The 19,319-nt window shown below is 46.9% G+C and overlaps 1 protein-coding gene across 3 annotated transcripts in view; it reads right to left on the bottom strand.

Moving 5' to 3' along the window:
* LOC123746864 (peroxisomal acyl-coenzyme A oxidase 1-like) overlaps positions 1–19,319 on the bottom strand; it is an 85,104-nt gene that overhangs the window by 9,048 nt on the left and 56,737 nt on the right. For all 3 annotated transcript variants that reach the window (XM_069321664.1, XM_069321662.1, XM_069321663.1), the window contains exons 13-14: positions 10,288–10,434; positions 2,785–2,948 (exon numbers count right to left, since the gene is read on the bottom strand). In XM_069321664.1, the coding sequence (XP_069177765.1) occupies positions 2,785–2,948; positions 10,288–10,434 (311 nt within the window). The remainder of the gene's footprint in view (positions 1–2,784; positions 2,949–10,287; positions 10,435–19,319) is intronic.

Raw genomic sequence — 19,319 nt, 5'->3', positions numbered from 1 at the left:
GAAGGAAATGGAAAAGGTGCCCAGCAGAATTGGAGAGGACGGCAGCAGGAGCACAAGGCTAGAAAAGGACAGAGGACTGTCCTAAGGAGCATCACACTCCAGCAGCCGCCCACGAAGCCCCCACACGGCGACAACGAGCTGAGCGGGGAGGGGGAACTATGTAATCAAACAATTGAAGTCTCTCGGAATCATGGAGAGCATGAAGAGCTTGTTTGCCCCACCTTCCCCAGTGGTTTGAGGTTGGGGGGAGGGGGGGGGTGAGAGGAGGTACCTCATTGCCATTGTCAGTTAGGGAAACCCCAACAGGACTGTCAACTCAGGGTTGACGTATCATTGACTCAACCAGCATCCAGCAAGGGCAGACTGACTGAATGCCGTCACATGGCATGGACAATGTGCATCCCTCAAACTCTCACAAAGTGAGAGCATGTTTGGAGGAATACCCATAGGATCCCCGAGCCTGCAGGGAATTTACAGGGGCCTGAAGGGCTTAACAAAGCAGGACACTGGGATGTTATGCCAAACCTTTAATTGATGATTATTATTGATTCGTTATGATATATAATATTTATATAGAAAATGAACTAAGTAAGCCAACATAGACCTGTCAACATGGCGGTGAAGGCCGACCTCTGTGCACTACAATGTAGTATGTGAATACCCAGTCTGACCGACCAGCCAATGTCACTCCTGACCCGAGGGAAGACAGGAAAGTTTTGAGACACCTAACACCCTGGGAGAGGGCCAACACAAGCTAGGAGGACCTCTGAGGGAAGAAAACCCTGGCAGTGCAAGCGAGCACTAGGAAGCACACAGGTAAAAGAACCCTATGCACATGAACTGCTACAAGGGCAAAAACTACTACTTAGCTGAAAACAAGAACACTAGAGACAGAGCAGGAGAAAGGTGACTAGGCAAACACTACATCAGCATAGAACTGAGGGGTGGAGACTTCAGGTGACCATGAGCTGCCTCTTCCCTCCCCCCCGAAATGAGTGGGTTAGTTGAGATGAACAAGCCTGCACTAGTTTAACCACTTAATTAACTGCGCCAACCGAGTATTCTCGGTCGATGGGAAACTGCGCCAACTGAGAAAGCTCTTTTTTATTTATTCGTACCCATTCTAAATGTGTGCGGTGGCACACGCGCCTCTGGCTCCCAAACACCTGTCCGACGTGATGTTGAAAGATCAAGTTCTGTCGGTGAAATTCAAACCTTATTGTTTGAAGAACATGAGGGTCATAATATTGGTGAAGCTAGGTGCAATAAGGACCTACCACAAAGGTCAGATGCAAGTGATTCAGAACTTATGAGGACGATACAGCGAGCATATCCAATTGTAGCTCTGAGCGCCATCCTTGCCCACCTATGCTATGCTATCTCCAATTTATTTAGACGATACATAGATGAATCGTTTTCTGCATTCAGTGATGATGCATCTGATACAAGTAGCATAGACGAACAGTGTTAGCGGCTTCCATGGTTGTGTTTTCCATAGATATTTTCAGGAATACCTGAATCTCTTCTTGACTGACAGACACTCTTTGAGGCTGGTTGAATCTCTTACATTGACGGACACTCTTTGAGGGTGGCTGAATCTCTTCCTGTATGGGACCTTACATAGCGATCTTTTCACGACTACCTTACAAATTGATCTTTTCCTGTAATCTTTTCAAGACTACCTTACATTTTACAAGCTTGGCTACATACCACCTACAGGTACTAATGCCAAAGGTGTACATCAGTGGGTTATTTGCAAGCACACAGAACGAAGAAACAGGAAGCGAAAATCTATCTGTACCGGGTGCAACGAAAGAGAAGTCGCGCTGTGTACCAAGGACTACTTCATTGATTATTACTCACTTCCAAAGTACTGAGTGTGTAATACAGTGTGTTACTGTGTAAATAGTGTGTGAAACTGTACATATTGTAATTTTAGTGAATTTTTAACAAGTAATACTGCGACAATAAACATTTATTGTGGACACATTACTGACACTTGTATCACAGTTCCATGGAACATTATGAACGTTCTACTGTATACATATTGTAAAGGACACAAATATGCATCATATACAATAAAAAACAAATAAAACCGCATTGGAAATACATAGAACAAATAATTGAAAATATATTTGCGATAACACCCAGTGCTTGAATGGCCCGCGCGACCATGTCTGGGTGAGTCACGCACAGGCGACCAGGCCCTGATGACATCACAGCGCATCTTGTCCACGTCCTCACAACCAAAGTGGAATTTGTTATTTATTTTTACATAGAAATGTTCATGGAAGGGAATTTATCATTTTACGAAGAAAAAAGAATTTTTTGGGAACACGTTATTTCATGCGCACAGGGGAAATTTCACAATAATCTCTGCACTGTGGTTAAAGAAATTTAAATAATTTCTTTATATAACTGGGAGAGTTGTTTCACCAGATCTTGAGGATGTAGTCTTTATTCAAGCCAGCGGTGGTTTATTCTGACTCACTGACTTTCTGCTTGCCTTCTCCAGCGGTGGATGAAATAAATAAATGCCACTACACCCTACACCTCTGTGAATGGGTCAGGTTCTGGCGCTGGTCCCTGGTAAGCCAATAGAATCACGCAGCTGATACAACCTAGTAGATGACACATTACTATGTGTGCTAGTAGTTTCAAGGACCCACAAGGGGCTTCCACCAGAAAAGATGACAATTAAAACATTGTTAATATTTAAGATAAAGATCTAAAAATTTTGAAAGATTTTAAATTGCACATTAAAATTTGCTTTCCTGTACCTACCTTTGATAAACATTTCCATCCCAGGATCCCAATGTTGAGTTAAGGAGGAGGTCATGCATGTTGAATGCATCAACAAGGGGTACAGCCTGGGGCCGTAGGAGTGCTAACAGGTCACACAGCTCCCCTTCTAGCAGACTCATGTTCTCTCCCGACAGTGCACCACTCTGTCACAATGTCATACAGATGAGATAATTAGTTATAAATTAGATTATTGTCAAAAAATGTTTCCTCTCAATGCCTAACAATGGAGAAAAAATCAGCATTGAATGGAATAAAACCAGCACTGAATGTAATGAAACGCCAAATTCTGGGTGAGCCCCAGAGCCTCCCTTAATTCCCTTGTTTAGAGGAATGAAGGAGGCATACCTACTGCCAATTCTATGATGATGAAACACACCGACACCCTCGGGAAGGGAAAGTGTCAGGAAGCCTCTGGGGCTCACGAAGAAACTGGCGTTACATTACATTCAACGCTGGTTTTCTGGGAGGTGAGCCTTGTTGGCTCCCTGAAGTTAACTACTCATGGAGAAGGACAATAAAGGGCACTTACTAGGAAGAAGGCAGCACTGCAGGTATCAATCCGAAGACAAAACCCCTCAGCCGAGACACACGACCCAAGGTGACACAAGGCTGCTGAAGACCAGAGACATTCACAAGATACCTGGCCACCAAGACTTTGTTCGAATTTCGACCTCTTAAGCCACGACCTCCTAAAAATGTGAGATGCCAGATTTGGCACAAATGAGAGATCCTAAAAGCAGTAAGCCTGCTGCCTCACTATGAAACCTAATGAATCCCTGAACCCCGGATGAATAGAGACATACTAATATGCGTTCTAGAGGTCCAGGGAAATTGTCCAAGCATCCAGCTCGAGAGTGAGATGGACCTGGGACAAAGTAGTCATCAGAAAGGAGGGGCAAAGAATGAACTGGTTCAATCAGGAAAGACCGAGAATGAACCGGAAGTCCGAATAACCCTGTTTCAGGACTGGAAACAAGTGGAAAACCCACCAAAGAGATGAGGTCATTTTGACTACAACTGATTACACCCACTCTGAGACGACTCTACAAAAGTCAGGAAATTAGACCTGCCCCAAAATCCTGGAACTTTCTGAAGGAGATGGAACTGACCAACCCCACTGCACGCTGCAACACATGACCTGAAAAGCCCACAAATAGTGGGACCAAAAGATTGCAAACCGAGCTAGCCTTTGCTCCACTGCTCTGTCAAAGGGAAGACTTGCAAAAGGGCTGGCACAAACCATGAGAGGCAGCCTTCTGAGCAGAGTGAACATGGTGCCGACCAAATAATGAGGGAGAGGTTTGAGGAAGCGCATCCAACATTACTGCTGGCACCACAGAGAACTCACATTGACCAACAGCAGATGATGCCCTGGCTCAATCAAACTGCATCAAATGGAACCCAAGAACTCTACTCCAACTTTCCTTGAGCTCCAGGAACCACAGAAGAGAGACCTGGAGCAGAGCTCTCATCCATGCCTACTGCCTGGGAAAGAAAAGCAGAGTCCAAAGAAACAGCTTTGAAGGAAGAGATCAGCTGGAAAAACATGGAAACTTTTGTGGGACCAAGAGGCTCAACTACCTCTGCACCTGCAATGGAAGGAGCCAATCCTAGATCCCCCCCAAGCCACATCCTGAGCTAAACCCTGTTTCGAGACCTAAGTTCTCAGACACTTCTGATCCAGAAGCAGGGGGGAAGAGGAGAAGAACGAAGGCAGCCCACTGGGAAAAAGAAGAGGTTGGAATGGATGGAACCAAAGTCAAGGTGATCGACACCCTTAAATCTGAGTCCCTGGAACACTTGGTGAGGCAGATCCGGGGCATCCAACTGGGCACACAACCTAGACCACTGCAACACTGAAAATCTTAAATGCAGAGCAGGCACCACCTGAAACCTATGAACCTCAACACAATAATGGGTGTAACACTGTAAAAGTGTTTGGTTTAGTTTAATACATACATAGAGTACATGAGTCACAGACAAGGATCTGAGAGGCGCCAGTTTGTTGGCCTGAGATCTCACACCTCAAAGCGTTAATGACCTCAAGTGACCTGAGGTCAGATCATGAGAATTTCACCTTGCTTCCGCTAAGCTTATAATTGTAGTCTGGTAGCCTTCAAACATGCCGACGTTTAAGGAGTGGCTTGGTAGTGCCGGAGGCTATCTACTTGTGGGCGGAGTTAGTACTAGGGTCCCCAATATATACTCGGAAAGCATTGAGCAACAGCAGACGAGCCAGCAGAGCAGAGAAGACGTCCCTAGCAGGGAGGCTGTCGGCCGGCAGGGGCGAGACAGTCTCTGTCAAGCTACAGACCCCCCCCCCTCTCTATTCAACTTAGACTCAGTCCTCGGTGAGTGAACATTAAGGTGACTTGGTCGTGTTTACATATGTTGTGTGATGATCAGGGGCAGTCAAGTTGTAGGGTTCTCGAATTCTTGGATGATGACTCACTTTGCATATTAAACTGGAACATTTTAATTGAATTGCTAAATTATGATACTTCATGGGAAATATAATTATGAATTTATTATTTAAATGGTCTTTCACTGTGTTCCCTAGAGAGTTGAGTTGAGGTGAGAAAGCCTCTGTGGTTACTGGTTTCATGGTTTAGAATGAGTACATGATAAAGATGGGACCATACTAATAATGATCTCTTTATAACATCTTTTAAGAATATTGTGATACAAACAAGTTCCATTCCTTGTCTTGTATGTAATGATCATGAATGGATGGTGGCAGCATTTCGTCTTCTACTATCTACTCTTCTACTTCTATTATCTACTTCTATCTACTCTTCTACTTCTACCTATCTACACCTCTCCCTCCACCCCTCTCTAAACTCTCACTTTCAACTAATGACCCTCCTCGCCCCTCCCACCTCTCTACCTCTCTCACCCCAAACCCTCACTAATTACTTCACTATTCATTTCTTTCCTTTCGTTTTCTCTTATACGTTTGTGGCAATGATTCTGTATTCTAGAGTTCTCTCTAGAGTTTCGGGTAGCTGATCCAGTTACAGCGCCTTGTAGTCTTAGCACCTAGGTAGTCAAATACCTAGGTTACAAGGTGTTGAACGAGAGAGGCTGCCTTAGGAACTCTGGGAGTGCTCTAGAATAGTTAGCTAACTGGGGACGGGATAACGGACTAGAGAGAGCTGTTTCCCCCGGCCTCGTTAGCTAACTGGGGGGTGGAATAATGGACAAGATAGAGCTATTTCCCCCACCCCCCGTTACAATGTTGGCAGCGGTGTTGAACAATGTTGTAGGTAGTTGGTGTTCTTTTAACATTGTTCAGTCCCACGTGTCTTTTGCCGCTCAGGCGCTATCAGGGAGTTCTTGACATGTGTTTATTATTCGCGATTTAGCGAGCTTTATTCAGGTTAGGAGATGGTGATTCTCTGGTGTTGTGTTTAGTGATTTTGTGAGTTTTGTGGTATTCAGGGAATGTTCACCAGAACTTGCATGTGTAGTGATTTATGTTAGTGATAAGATTTGGTGATTTGGGAACTTAGCGGTGTTGGTAGTGCAGGTCAGCTGAGTGTGACAGGTGACCTCGCATGTCCCAGGGGGATACCCAGCCACCGCTGGTCTCCAGGTCAGTGGGGAGTGGCAGGTGTAGTTCTTAAGTAGTTTTAAGTGGTGGTTCTGCTCAGATTATTGCGATCGACTGTTTTACTCCATTTGAACGCAATAACCCGAGGTGTACTGGTATTGTACAGCATGCTAGGGGGAGGCTTAGTATGTCAGTAGACTTCACGTTGGGGACGCTCGACGTTAGATAGTCTGGTCACAGGGGTGGCAACAGTTTTGAGTTGTTGACCGGCGGAGAAGCTAGGGAAACACTCTGGGTCACGTAGGTGGCTGTAGGTTAAGGGTGGGAGTAACGGTTAATTATGTACGTAAGATTAGGAACGGTACAGTTAAGTTAGGCTAGTGTTTTGTCTATTAGTTTTGATATTTATTGTGGAGATTGGTTTAGGTGACAAGTTAAAAGTAGTGATGACCTTATTCTCTCTTCTCTAACTTTACTCTGTTACTGTTTTATGTTCCACCAAGTCAATATCATTCAGGGGTAATTGGATTATTAAAATTTGAGTGTAGTCGTTGCCAGGAGGAGAGCGGTATGACTGGACTGTGTAAACCCTATACAAACTACAGGGTCACACAAACATCTTGGGAGCACGATATTGTCGCCTTTCTGTTCATCCACAGGTGGGAGCCAGAAGAGAGGAGAGACGCACATACAAAAGAGGGAGACGGCTGCTGTGTACCATACTCACGGGCGTTTATCACCACCACCACGACCAGCCCACTACCTGGAGGTCATGGCTCCACCACCACCACCACCCCAGGGGACCCCAAGATGCAGCCCTCTCGGTCGGCAACATTGGTCTACCCAGTGGACCCCAGGACGGACGGACCCCAGGACGGATGGACCCCAGTGGACCCCAAGACGGACGGACCCCCAGTGGACCCCAGGTCGTTCTGCAGACGACCCCAGACGACCCAGTAAAGATGGAAGAGGAGCAACAACGACTCCAGTCTGTCCCACCAACATCGGTCTACCCAGGATGGACCCCAGGACGGACAGACCCCAATGGACCCCAGGTCGCTTGTCAAAGACCCATGGGAGGAGGAAGAGAGAAGAAGGAAGAGAGAAGAAGGAAGAGAGAAGAAAGAAGAAGAAGATAAGACAAGCTGAGTGAGACACGATGCCTAGTGTCCCTTGCTGGTGTCAGCATCATTGCATGGAGCGTAATTGCAAGACAGGATCGTTTGCCTTAACTGGCCGCCCCTCCTGCAAGCATGTTGCTCTGTTGAGTGATTCTTCCTGTGTCGTGCGGACTTGATGTGGCTGTCAGAAGTGGCTCTCTGAAGGAGGCGTGCTGGAGCAACAGGGAGGAAGAAGAGTAGGATGGGATTTCTACTGTTGGCAACTATATGAAGGTCTCGAAACTTGTAGTCCCTATAGCTGTGAAGAACCCCAATATACGTCTCTCATGGTGACTGACGTAGGGCCAATTACAGATCAGCTGGGACAACCGAATTCCACGGTCCTGTGCACAGTTCAAGTAGTAAGGGCTTCTGGTTGACCAAGGGTTGTTGTGCGCTAACGACGGAGAAGCGACGGAGGCAGTTGTGTTGAAGAAATGTGGTACAGGACTATCTACAAGACCAAGCAGTGACGTCGCCCAGCCAGAGACAATGGACGTCTGTCTATATATTTCATTTTTTAGAGTAGGATGATGTATATTTGTTTAGCTAGGATGTATTTTTTTTTTGTTAATAAAGTTGTTGCACACAGCTAGCTTGCTTTAGCAGTGTTGCAAAAACTTTATTTCGGGGAGAAGGGGAGATGTAACACTGTAAAAGTGTTTGGTTTAGTTTAATACATACATAGAGTACATGACTCACAGACAAGGATCTGAGAGGCGCCAGTTTGTCGGCCTGAGATCTCACACCTCAAAGCGTTAATGACCTCAAGTGACCTGAGGTCAGATCATGAGAATTTCACCTTGCTTCCGCTAAGCTTATAATTGTAGTCTGGTAGCCTTCAAACATGCCGACGTTTAAGGAGTGGCTTGGTAGTGCCGGAGGCTATCTACTTGTGGGCGGAGTTAGTACTAGGGTCCCCAATATATACTCGGAGAGCATTAAGCATTGAGCAACAGCAGACGAGCCAGCAGAGCAGAGAAGACGTCCCTAGCAGGGAGGCTGTCGGCCGGCAGGGGCGAGACAGTCTCTGTCAAGCTACAGACCCCCCCCCCCTCTCTATTCAACTTAGACTCAGTCCTCGGTGAGTGAACATTAAGGTGACTTGGTCGTGTTTACATATGTTGTGTGATGATCAGGGGCAGTCAAGTTGTAGGGTTCTCGAATTCTTGGATGATGACTCACTTTGCATATTAAACTGGAACATTTTAATTGAATTGCTAAATTATGATACTTCATGGGAAATATAATTATGAATTTATTATTTAAATGGTCTTTCACTGTGTTCCCTAGAGAGTTGAGTTGAGGTGAGAAAGCCTCTGTGGTTACTGGTTTCATGGTTTAGAATGAGTACATGATAAAGATGGGACCATACTAATAATGATCTCTTTATAACATCTTTTGAGAATATTGTGATACAGACAAGTTCCATTCCTTGTCTTGTATGTAATGATCATGAATGGATGGTGGCAGCATTTCGTCTTCTACTATCTACTCTTCTACTTCTATTATCTACTTCTATCTACTCTTCTACTTCTACCTATCTACACCTCTCCCTCCACCCCTCTCTAAACTCTCACTTTCAACTAATGACCCTCCTCGCCCCTCCCACCTCTCTACCTCTCTCACCCCAAACCCTCACTAATTACTTCACTATTCATTTCTTTCCTTTCGTTTTCTCTTATACGTTTGTGGCAATGATTCTGTATTCTAGAGTTCTCTCTAGAGTTTCGGGTAGCTGATCCAGTTACGGCGCCTTGTAGTCTTAGCACCTAGGTAGTCAAATACCTAGGTTACAAGGTGTTGAATGAGAGAGGCTGCCTTAGGAACTCTGGGAGTGCTCTAGAATAGTTAGCTAACTGGGGACGGGATAACGGACTAGAGAGAGCTGTTTCCCCCGGCCTCGTTAGTTAACTGGGGGGTGGAATAATGGACAAGACAGAGCTATTTTCCCCACCCCCCGTTACATGGGTACGCTGGAGCACATGGGGAGAACAAGTCCCATATGACTCAGGATCGAGGGTGTCACCAACCCAACAGGCAGCATGGCGGAAGTAGACTGTATGAATGTCACCAAGTGGCACAGGTGACAAGCAACCCTCAAATTTGCACAAGGCAAGAGTGGGCTAGGAAGAGATATCCATAATATCCCTATTATGGGATCCCTATGGGATCTGTTGTACATACAGATTGTTGCAGGCCCATACAACGGGGCCTGCAGGGTGAATTAGCCCTGCAGGATGCCCATGCACTGGGAATATTACGCCAGTAACCCCAGCTGATAACAGGCAACCCGGGCTACTCAAAGCCAATGGAAAGGCCAAAGGGAGCAACAAGGTGGTTCAGCCACGCACACCCTAGGCAGGGTTGCACGCCATCCCATGTATCAAGGATGATGTGCAACCCTTAAATGGTTTGTTTTAGTTTCACTGACTTTATTGGTGCCTTTCCCGATGCTGGTGGAAATAAATGGGTCGCATAAATGAATAACTTATTACATAAATGGCACCACTCCATTCCTTTGTGAAGGGGCCAGGTTCTGGCTCTGGTCCCCCAACACGCCAATACAACCGTGACTGATAAACCTAGTAGTATGGCACCTAACTGACAGTAGCTTCAGGGAGCAACAAGGTGCTCCCCTCAGAAAATATATGCTGTAAAAAGATTTGTATACTCTTGATTGGTTGATAGACTAAAATATCAAAATTACACTAATTGATAAAAATATACGAAAGTAGTTAAATGCAATTACACAAATTATATACTAACCTTAAGAAAATCTCCTTGATTAAGAATGATATAGTGAACGATGTAGAGCCGACAAAGACTGTTCAAGATATTGCGTACCCCTTCACTTGCTTCAAGCTCTTCCAGACTTCTAACATACTGCTCACATACATAATATCTGGTGTGTGCCTGTAAGAAAATAGTATTAGCTAGTGCTAATTCATTTGCAAAAATGATGCTTGACATAAAAAGCAGCAGTGAATGTAGTGAAATGCCTCCATTCAACTGCCTCTGTTAATAATTAAGATAGGGCAACCCCCGAAACCGCCGAGCCACATCCCGGACTAAACCCTGCCCCGACCACGAAGTCCTCAGATGCCTTGGGGCCAGAAGGATGGGGAAAGGGGTAGATGAAGAAGGGAGAGCACCACTCAATAAACCAGGGAAGGAAGCCGGTCGACCGAGCGGATAGCACGCTGGACTTGTGATCCTGTGGTCCCGGGTTCGATCCCGGGCGCCGGCAAGAAACAATGGGCAGAGTTTCTTTCACCCTATGCCCTTGTTACCTAGCAGTAAAATAGGTACCTGGGTGTTAGTCAGCTGTCACAGGCTGCTTCCTGGGGGTGGAGGCCTGGTCGAGGACCGGGCCGCGGGGACACTAAAACGCCCCGAAATCATCTCAAGATAACCTCAAGATAAGAAGGAAGAGAAGGTGTAGCAGAGCCCAAGGTTTAAGTGACCAATACCTCCAATTCCTAAGACCTGAAAACCCATCAGGAGAGCTCCAAAACAACTAATAAGGCACACAACCTGGACCGTTGTAACAGAGAAATGAAGACAAAGAGTGGTCACTGCAGGAAAGCTCAATCATCATCAGGAGGGCTGGGGAGAGGAGAGGAGAGACGTGACGGGAACATGCTCCGCATGACTCAGGGTCGAAGGTGTCAGCCTCCACCTGCTGTCATCAGACAGCAGGTGGAGGCAGGACGAATGAACCCATGATAACCCATGTAGCACAGATGATATACATCCTGAACTTCGCAAATACAGGTAGTGAGGGAGGTCGATGGTTATACCCATATGGACCACCGAGTCTGCTGGGTAATTTCCAGGGTGCAAAAGCTTGAATTAAGTGGGAAGCGTCAGGCACTGGGATGCGCCACCGGTGATCTCTACTAAATCAACCCAGCCTAGATCACTTGGATAGAAAAACCTACCTCAGTGTGCTGTAGTACAGCTGCTGATACCCAGTGATGCCCCATTAGCCAAAGACCTTTTAAACTGGGGGGAAAGATGGACAGCAAAAACCCCAGACTTGCACCAAGACAAAACTATCAAAGGTGGGGCAGATCTCCAGAGGAACAGCCCCGAACACTCCATCCGGAGAAGAGAACCCCGGTAGTGTTAGGGAAAGTACTAATGAGCACATAGGGAAGAGAACCCTGAGCACATGCAGCTTCACGTGCACAAAATTCGTGGCCCATGCACACTGAAAGTGGAAGGAAGTGACACCAAGGCAAAATAAATCCAAGAAAAAACACTGGGGCAGAACAACTACGGCAGCCGGACTCATCAGAGGAGAACCAAGGGTGGAGTGGCTGGTGAGCCACAGGATGCCCCTCCTCCCCCCAAACGGGGAAAGGATAGCGGAGATGTTTCCACCCGTACTTGTTAAAGCTTGTATTCCTGTAAGCAGTTTCTAAAATGCCTTATTGGCCCGTTCCCACAATCATTCTTATTGACTAACTACAGGATTATATAAACAACTACTTTAAAAAACCAGCGTTGAATGTAATGAAACGCCATTTTCTGGGTGAGCCCCGGAGGCTCCCTGGAGCTTATCGGGCTAACGTATGTTATATTAAACAGGGACATTAGCTAAGGAGTTCAGACCTACCAGGGACCAGCGCCAGAACCTGGTCCCTTCAGAGAGGTTTCAGGGAACAATGGCCCTAGAAAACCCCTTTGTGGTTGGGGTTTTCCTATCTGCCATCGACCGGGGTTAGGCACCCAGAAAGGTAGGCATAACAAAACAAACCCCACATGGTAAAAAACTAAAACAAAAAAACGAACAGAAGGTAGAAACTCCCTACAATCACAAGGAAACAAGCAAACATCACACTTTACTGCCGCGCCGATCGTCCGCGCAGCCCTCCCCGCCCCGAGAGGGGGAGGGGGGGGAGCCCCGGACCTACCACGCCGGCTGCCAAGCTTCAGTTCGGAAGCTAAGCTTTAACCAACGCAAAAAAAACGCAGACTGGTGGGAGGGAGGGTTGCCAGGGAGCCTCCGGGGCTCACCCAGAAAATGGCGTTTCATTACATTCAACGCTGGTTTTCTGTGGGGAGCCCCTACGGCTCCCTGGAGCTTCATACCCAAAGAGAAGGAAAAGAAAGGGCCAACCTGGGAGGCGGTCGCCACAAACTCTGCAACGCAAAGCCGAGACAACAGGTCGCAAACTGCGACCCAAGGCAACAAGAACACACAGGAGCAGACACGCATAAAGAATGGGCGGCCCAAAACCTGTGCGACCCCCAAATCCCTGCGCCCGAAATGAACCCTAGATGTCGCCAACACAGCAGCAAAAGCTGCAAACGTCTGAACAGCACGGGCGCAAAGACAGACTGCAGGCTGGAAGAATGAAAAACTCTGTGGACGACCTAGGAGACCCGAGCCCGGAAAATAGGGAACGAGGGGAACCGGATCAACCACAGCGCATCCCCAGACACGGTACGCAGGCAACGGCAAAAAACACAACCGGACAACACAGGACGCACCCCCGGCCAAACCAATCAAGCATCAATAACCCAAGAACCCCTCCAGAAAACAGCTGTCTCGACCATCGCCAGGACGGAGAAAGGCTGCACACGTACAAATCTTCCACCAGTACTAAAGAGCAGAAACCTGAACTGAAGAGGCTACCACAAACTGAGAAGACAAGAAGGCACCCTGATGAAGGACCAGGACAGCTCAGGTGACGCATGAGCAGGCCAGAGGTGAAACAAAACACGAGAAAGCGTACGAAACGTCATACTGTCGCCAAGACGAAGCTCGCAGGTGGGACACCGTCAACAAAACCACCTGAACACCACAGAGATGGTGATACCCGCGTCAAAATACCAGACGCAAAGAGCCGAGGAGAAGGCCGAACCAGTCACGTAAAGGACCGATTCGACCTACCGAAAGAGGCGGAGCCGTGAGAAAACGCCCCGGGTTCAAACACCTATCAAGCAGCGTCTGAAAATATGGCTGGGCCGGCCACCAAGGAACTATAAGGACTGCTCTCGTGGGATGGGCTGCAACCGAGCCAGAACCCAAGGCAACAGCTGGACCGGGAGATGAGGAACAGGTACCCCCACCTCGACCAGTCCTGCCGAATGCATCCACTGTGAATGCCTCGCAGGTGGGAAAGGGCGCCACATAAAATGGGCGACGCCTAGACCACGCCGACTCAAAGACGTCCACAGCCAAGAGTCCATGTGTCCGATAGAGGCAACAAAACGAGTCGGCAACGACTGGCCAATCTGCGAAGAGGAATGAACTGGGACAGCTGTCCGCCAGGACGCAGGACACACCCTGGACATGAACCTCACGGTTATCCAAACCCCTGTGGTTCCGGCAAGAACCGCCAGAGAACAGTCCGAACAGAGCCGAATGGTAGAGCACCGAGTGACCCAAACCTACCGAAGCGCAAACTTGACAGCCACGAACTCTCGAACTGTGCTCTGAGCCCGACGGACGGACAGACCCCACCAACCTCAGCCGACCTGGTGAGCACTGGTCACAAAGCCCCAGCCGAGAGATGACCCGTCCGTGAACACATCGAGCGAAGGCTCGGGGAGGTGCCAAGGCACGGAACCCCGAAAACCCCAAAGAGGAAGCTGGTGACGCAGCACCAACACAAGAACCCCAGAGGAACGAACCCAACGAATGCAAGAGGCGGAAGGGGAGTCTCCAAAGGAAACAAACAGACACCGAAGCCAAACCCTACTCAGCGGGCAGACCAGCATGTCGAAGTTCAGACTCCCGCACAACTGCTCAAGCAACCGCTGAGCAACCCGGGACCCCCTCATGTACAGCCGAAGGCGGGACCACAGCCGCAGTAACACTTCTGGAGGGAAAGACAACGAGTGGCCCAATAGCCCTAAACAAGACCCAGGTCCGAACCCGGGACGGTAACAGATAGAATGACCTTTAGATCACCAGGAAACCAACCCCGGTGATCTGGAAAGAACCACACCCTTGGCAAGCAGACAAGCGGACTGACTAGGAGCCCACACAAGCCACTCGTCGAGGTAGGCCAAACACCGAATCTCAGACTCAGACAGGGCACAAGATCCGGCAAAGATGCAAAAAATATATACCAAGTGCCCATTACAAAATAGGGAAGGCAACAAAAGCAGCAAGCCTGAAGCCCCACCACTAACTGTGCCAGTCCCAGAAAACTGGAGAGGAACGTGCCAAGAAGTGACTTGGAGGTCCAGGGCCACCATCCAGGCACCCGGCCCCAACAGTAGCCGGACAGGAGACAACAGTCCCCCGAGGAGGGCATAGAATCCAGGGCGCAGACTGAAGAAGTCCAGAAGAACTGCAGATGCGAAAGGCCCATGACTGCAAGGATCAGACAGGAACCCCAGAAGGATGGGGCGGATCGACCACGTCCAACGCACCCACTAAGATGACATGACGAAGCACAGGGGAAGAAACCCACCCCGCCAGCTCTAAACCCCCCCAAAGGGGGAGAAGCCGTCTACCGACGCCACCAGAGGCCGGAAGACAACCAAAAGCGCCCACCAACAGCGGATCATGCGAGAGTCAACAGAGCAAGCTGCTCCCCCAGCGTCCCGTCAACAGAGTAGGGAACAGAACCCCTTCCGAAAGAAAAAGTACACATACATATACACATTATGTATATACACATACATATACATATACACAAACACACAAGATATGTTACACACACGTGTGTAAACCCATGTGCACACACAGCATACAAAAGCACATGCGTACACACACACAAAAAAAAAAGGTGACACCCCTAGGGTCAACACTTGCAGCAGAGGAGCTCCAGCATATTTCAACAATCCTAAGTATTGTAGTACAGGTTGATGGTAGTGAGTGGTGTCCCAGAGAACATAAAGGTATAGTGCTCTTGAAAAATAGGTGAGATAACAAGAAAGTGCTAAGGGAAGTGAAAAATCGGATGAGAAAAAGTTGCCCTAGTGTTTACAGTGCAGAGAACATCCAAGATGGCCACTGGCAAGGGGAAAAACAAAACAGAGCTTGATTTTGAGGGATTCAATGAAGAAAGCATTGATATTAGCAGTCTACATAAGTTGGTAAATTTAGATACTATAGTGAACTCTCATGTAGAAATAATTAGTAAATTGAAAGAAAGTAATGACCATTTGAATAGCAAAGTTTTATGTCTTGAGGGTTTAGTGAAAGACTTGCGCAAGGATAAGAATCAATTGGAAACAAATTGCAAAGCCATGGAAGAAGAAAATAAACTCTTAAAAATAGCTTTGGAAGAAGTTAAAGTAAATTTAAACATAAATGACTACAATAGGTTAGGCAAGGAAATTCAACAGGAGAAACAGCTTTTATCAGCACAGATGGAGGAAGTTACACAGGGAATAGAACAGTGCAAGAAAGATATGCAACTCACTTATGCACAAGTGGCCAAGGAGAAGGAAAAAATAGAAGAAGCAGTAAAGGAAGTCAAACACTGCGGCAACCAAGATAAAACAAACATTAGGCTAGAAGTGAGGAAAGAATTGGCATCTAACCCGAAGTTGGTGCAAAACACAGTTGATCGGAGTAAGTCCCTGATCATTTTTGGCTGCAAAGAAAAGGCAATAACATCTAGGTTAGAAAGAGCTGTAGAAGAAGCTAAAGTAGTAGATAAAATTGTTGACCTCGTAGAAGGTCTTACAACCATAGAGAATGTGTGCGACTACAGGAGAATAGGCAGGTACGTAAAAGGGAAAGATCGACCTTTGAGGATCACCCAAAACGGTGCCAAACAGATGGAAAAAGAACTAAGGAATGCTAGAAAATTGCAAAGTGATGAGGATGGGAAAGGGTGGTCGTTAAGACGAGATCTTTCAAAAGAAAATAGAGAGAAGCTGAAACTGAACCTCGCCAAGGCAAAACATTTAAATGAGAGCCGGAATGAAGAAGAAATAAATTCTTTTTTCTACAAAGTGATAGGGGTAGGCAAACCAGTAAAGTGGTACATAAAGGCAAACCAACAAAATCAATAGAGAGAGGGGGAGTGAAGAATAAGGAGAGGGGGAACAAGTTCCTGAAGATTGGATACACCAACATAGATGGAGTGAGATCGAAGATACTGGAGTTAAGTGATGTAATACAGCTGCAGACACCAGACATTGTTGCACTCACGGAGACAAAACTTGAAGATGTAATTTTAAATGAGGTCATATTCCCAAGGGGCTACTCAATTTGGAGACGAGACAGAAAAATTAGGAAAGGTGGTGGCGTTGCTGTGCTGGTAAAAGAACACCTAAAGGTGAACGAAATAATGACTGCCAATCCACAAGAAGTTGACATAATAGCACTAGAGATCTGCCATGAGGATGATAAACTAATGATAATAAATGCATAAAGTCCACCGCCAAGCAGCACATGGTCAAAGGAGGAGCTAGATAGTAAACGTGAAGGTCTTATAACAATAATGAGAGAGATTATAGCGAGAGCGGATAACGATAGATCACGACTGTTGATAGTCGGTGACTTCAACTTGAAATCCATAGACTGGGAAGCATATGAAGCTAAAACAGAAGATTTTTGGACCTGTAAATTTGTAGACCTCATCCTGGAAACATTCTTGTATCAACATGTTAAACAAGCTACGAGGATGAGGGAAGGGGATGTTCCCTCCATGCTAGATTTGATATTTACCAGGAAGGAGGAAGAGATATTTGACATTCAGTACCTTCCTCCCTTGGGTAAAAGTGACCATGTCTTTTTGGGAATAAAGTATGCAATGCGTTATAAGCTGGAAGAAAATAAGGAGGTTGAAGCAGTTGAAAAACCAGACTTCAGGAGAGGACATTATGGTGACCTTAGAAATTTTTTTAGTGAGTATAATTGGACAGACTTGATGCTAGGCAAGGAAGTGAATGAGATGTATGTCAAGTTTTGTGAAATATATGATAAAGGCACAAAATTTTTTATACCAAAACAGAGATGCAGAACTAGGAAACAGGATTGGTTCAATAGAAATTGCGAGAGGGCTAGAGACCAAAAGACACAAAAATGGAATCAATACAGGAAGAGGCCGAACCCCCAAACATACCAGCGATACAAAGATGCGAGAACCAACTACATGGCAGTGAGGAGAGAGGCAGAAAGAAATTTTGAAAAAGGGATTACAGACAAATGTAAAACAGAACCAGGTCTATTCTATAAATTCATAAACAACAAATTGCAGGTAAAGGATAATATTCAGAGGTTGAAAATGGGAAATAGATTCACGGAAGATGAAAAGGAAATGTGTGAAACACTAAACGAAAAGTTCCAAAGTGTGTTTGTACAAAATGAAATCTTTAGGGAACCAGATACAATAAGAATTCCAGAGAACAATATAGAGCACATAGAGGTGTCTAGAGACGAAGTGGAAAAAATGCTCAAGGAGCTAAGTAAGAACAAAGCAGTTGGTCCAGATGGAGTTTCACCATGGGTTCTGAGAGAATGTGTACCTGAGCTCAGCATTCCACTTCAACTGATTTTTCAGGCATCCCTGTGTACAGGAGCTGTAGCTGATGTGTGGAAAAAGGCTAACATAGTTCCAATCTACAAAAGTGGAAACAGGGAACACCCCCTTAATTATAGACCTGTATCATTGACAAGTGTAATAGTCAAAATATTGGAAAAAATAATTAAAACTAAATGGGTAGAACACTTGGAGGAAAACGATATATCAGACAGACAGTATGGTTTTCGATCTGGAAGATCCTGTGTAACGAACTTGCTCAGTTTTTATGATCGAGCCACAGAGATTTTACAGGAAAGAGATGGTTGGGTTGACTGCATCTATCTGGACCTAAAAAACCAGCGTTGAATGTAATGAAACGCCATTTTCTGGGTGAGCCCCGGAGGCTCCCTGGAGCTTATCGGGCTAATGTATGTTATGTTAGACCGGGACATTAGCTAAGGAGTTCAGACCTACCAGGGACCAGCGCCAGAACCTGGCCCCTTCAGAGAGGTTTCAGGGAGCAATGGCCCTGGAAAACCCCATATGGTTGGGGGTTTTCCTTATCTGCCATCGACCGGGGTTAGGCACCCAGAAAGGTAGGCGTAACAAAACAAACCCCACATGGTAAGAAACTACAACAAAAACCGAACAGAGAGGTAGAAAACTCCCTACAATCCCAAGGAAACAAGCAAACATCACACTTTACTGCCGCACCGATCGTCCGCGCAGCCCTCCCCACCCCGGGAGGGGGGAGCCCCGGACCTACCGCGTCGGCTGCCAAGCTCCAGTTCGGAAGCTAAGCTTCAACCAACGCGAAAAAAACGCCGACCGGTGGGAGGGAGGGTTTCCAGGGAGTCTCCGGGGCTCACCCAGAAAATGGCGTTTCATTACATTCAACGCTGGTTTTCTGTGGGGAGCCCCTACGGCTCCCTGGAGCTTCATACCCAAAGAGAAGGAAAAGAAAGGGCTAACCCGGGAGGCGGCCGCCACAAACTCTGCAACGCAAAGCCAAGACAACCGGTCGCAAACCTGCGACCCAAGGCAACAAGAACGCCCAAGAACAGACGCACATATGGATGGGCAGCCAAAAACCTGTGCGACCCACAATTCCCTGCACCCGAAATGAGCCCGAGACGTCACCAACACAGCAGCAATTGCTGCAAACGTCTGAACAGCACGGGCGCAAAGACAGACCGCAGGAAGAAGGAAAACACTGCGGACGACCCGGGAGACCCGAGCCCTGAAAACAGGGAACGAAGGAACCGGATCAACCACAGCGCATCCCCAGGCACGGCACGCCGGCAACAGCAAAAAGCACAACTGGACAACACAGGACGCACCCCCCGGCCAAACCAA

The sequence above is a fragment of the Procambarus clarkii genome, chromosome 10 (genome assembly GCF_040958095.1).
Source record: "Procambarus clarkii isolate CNS0578487 chromosome 10, FALCON_Pclarkii_2.0, whole genome shotgun sequence".
In the NCBI taxonomy this organism is placed as follows: Eukaryota; Metazoa; Arthropoda; class Malacostraca; order Decapoda; family Cambaridae; genus Procambarus; species Procambarus clarkii.
This window is presented reverse-complemented; position numbering and strand designations above follow the sequence as displayed.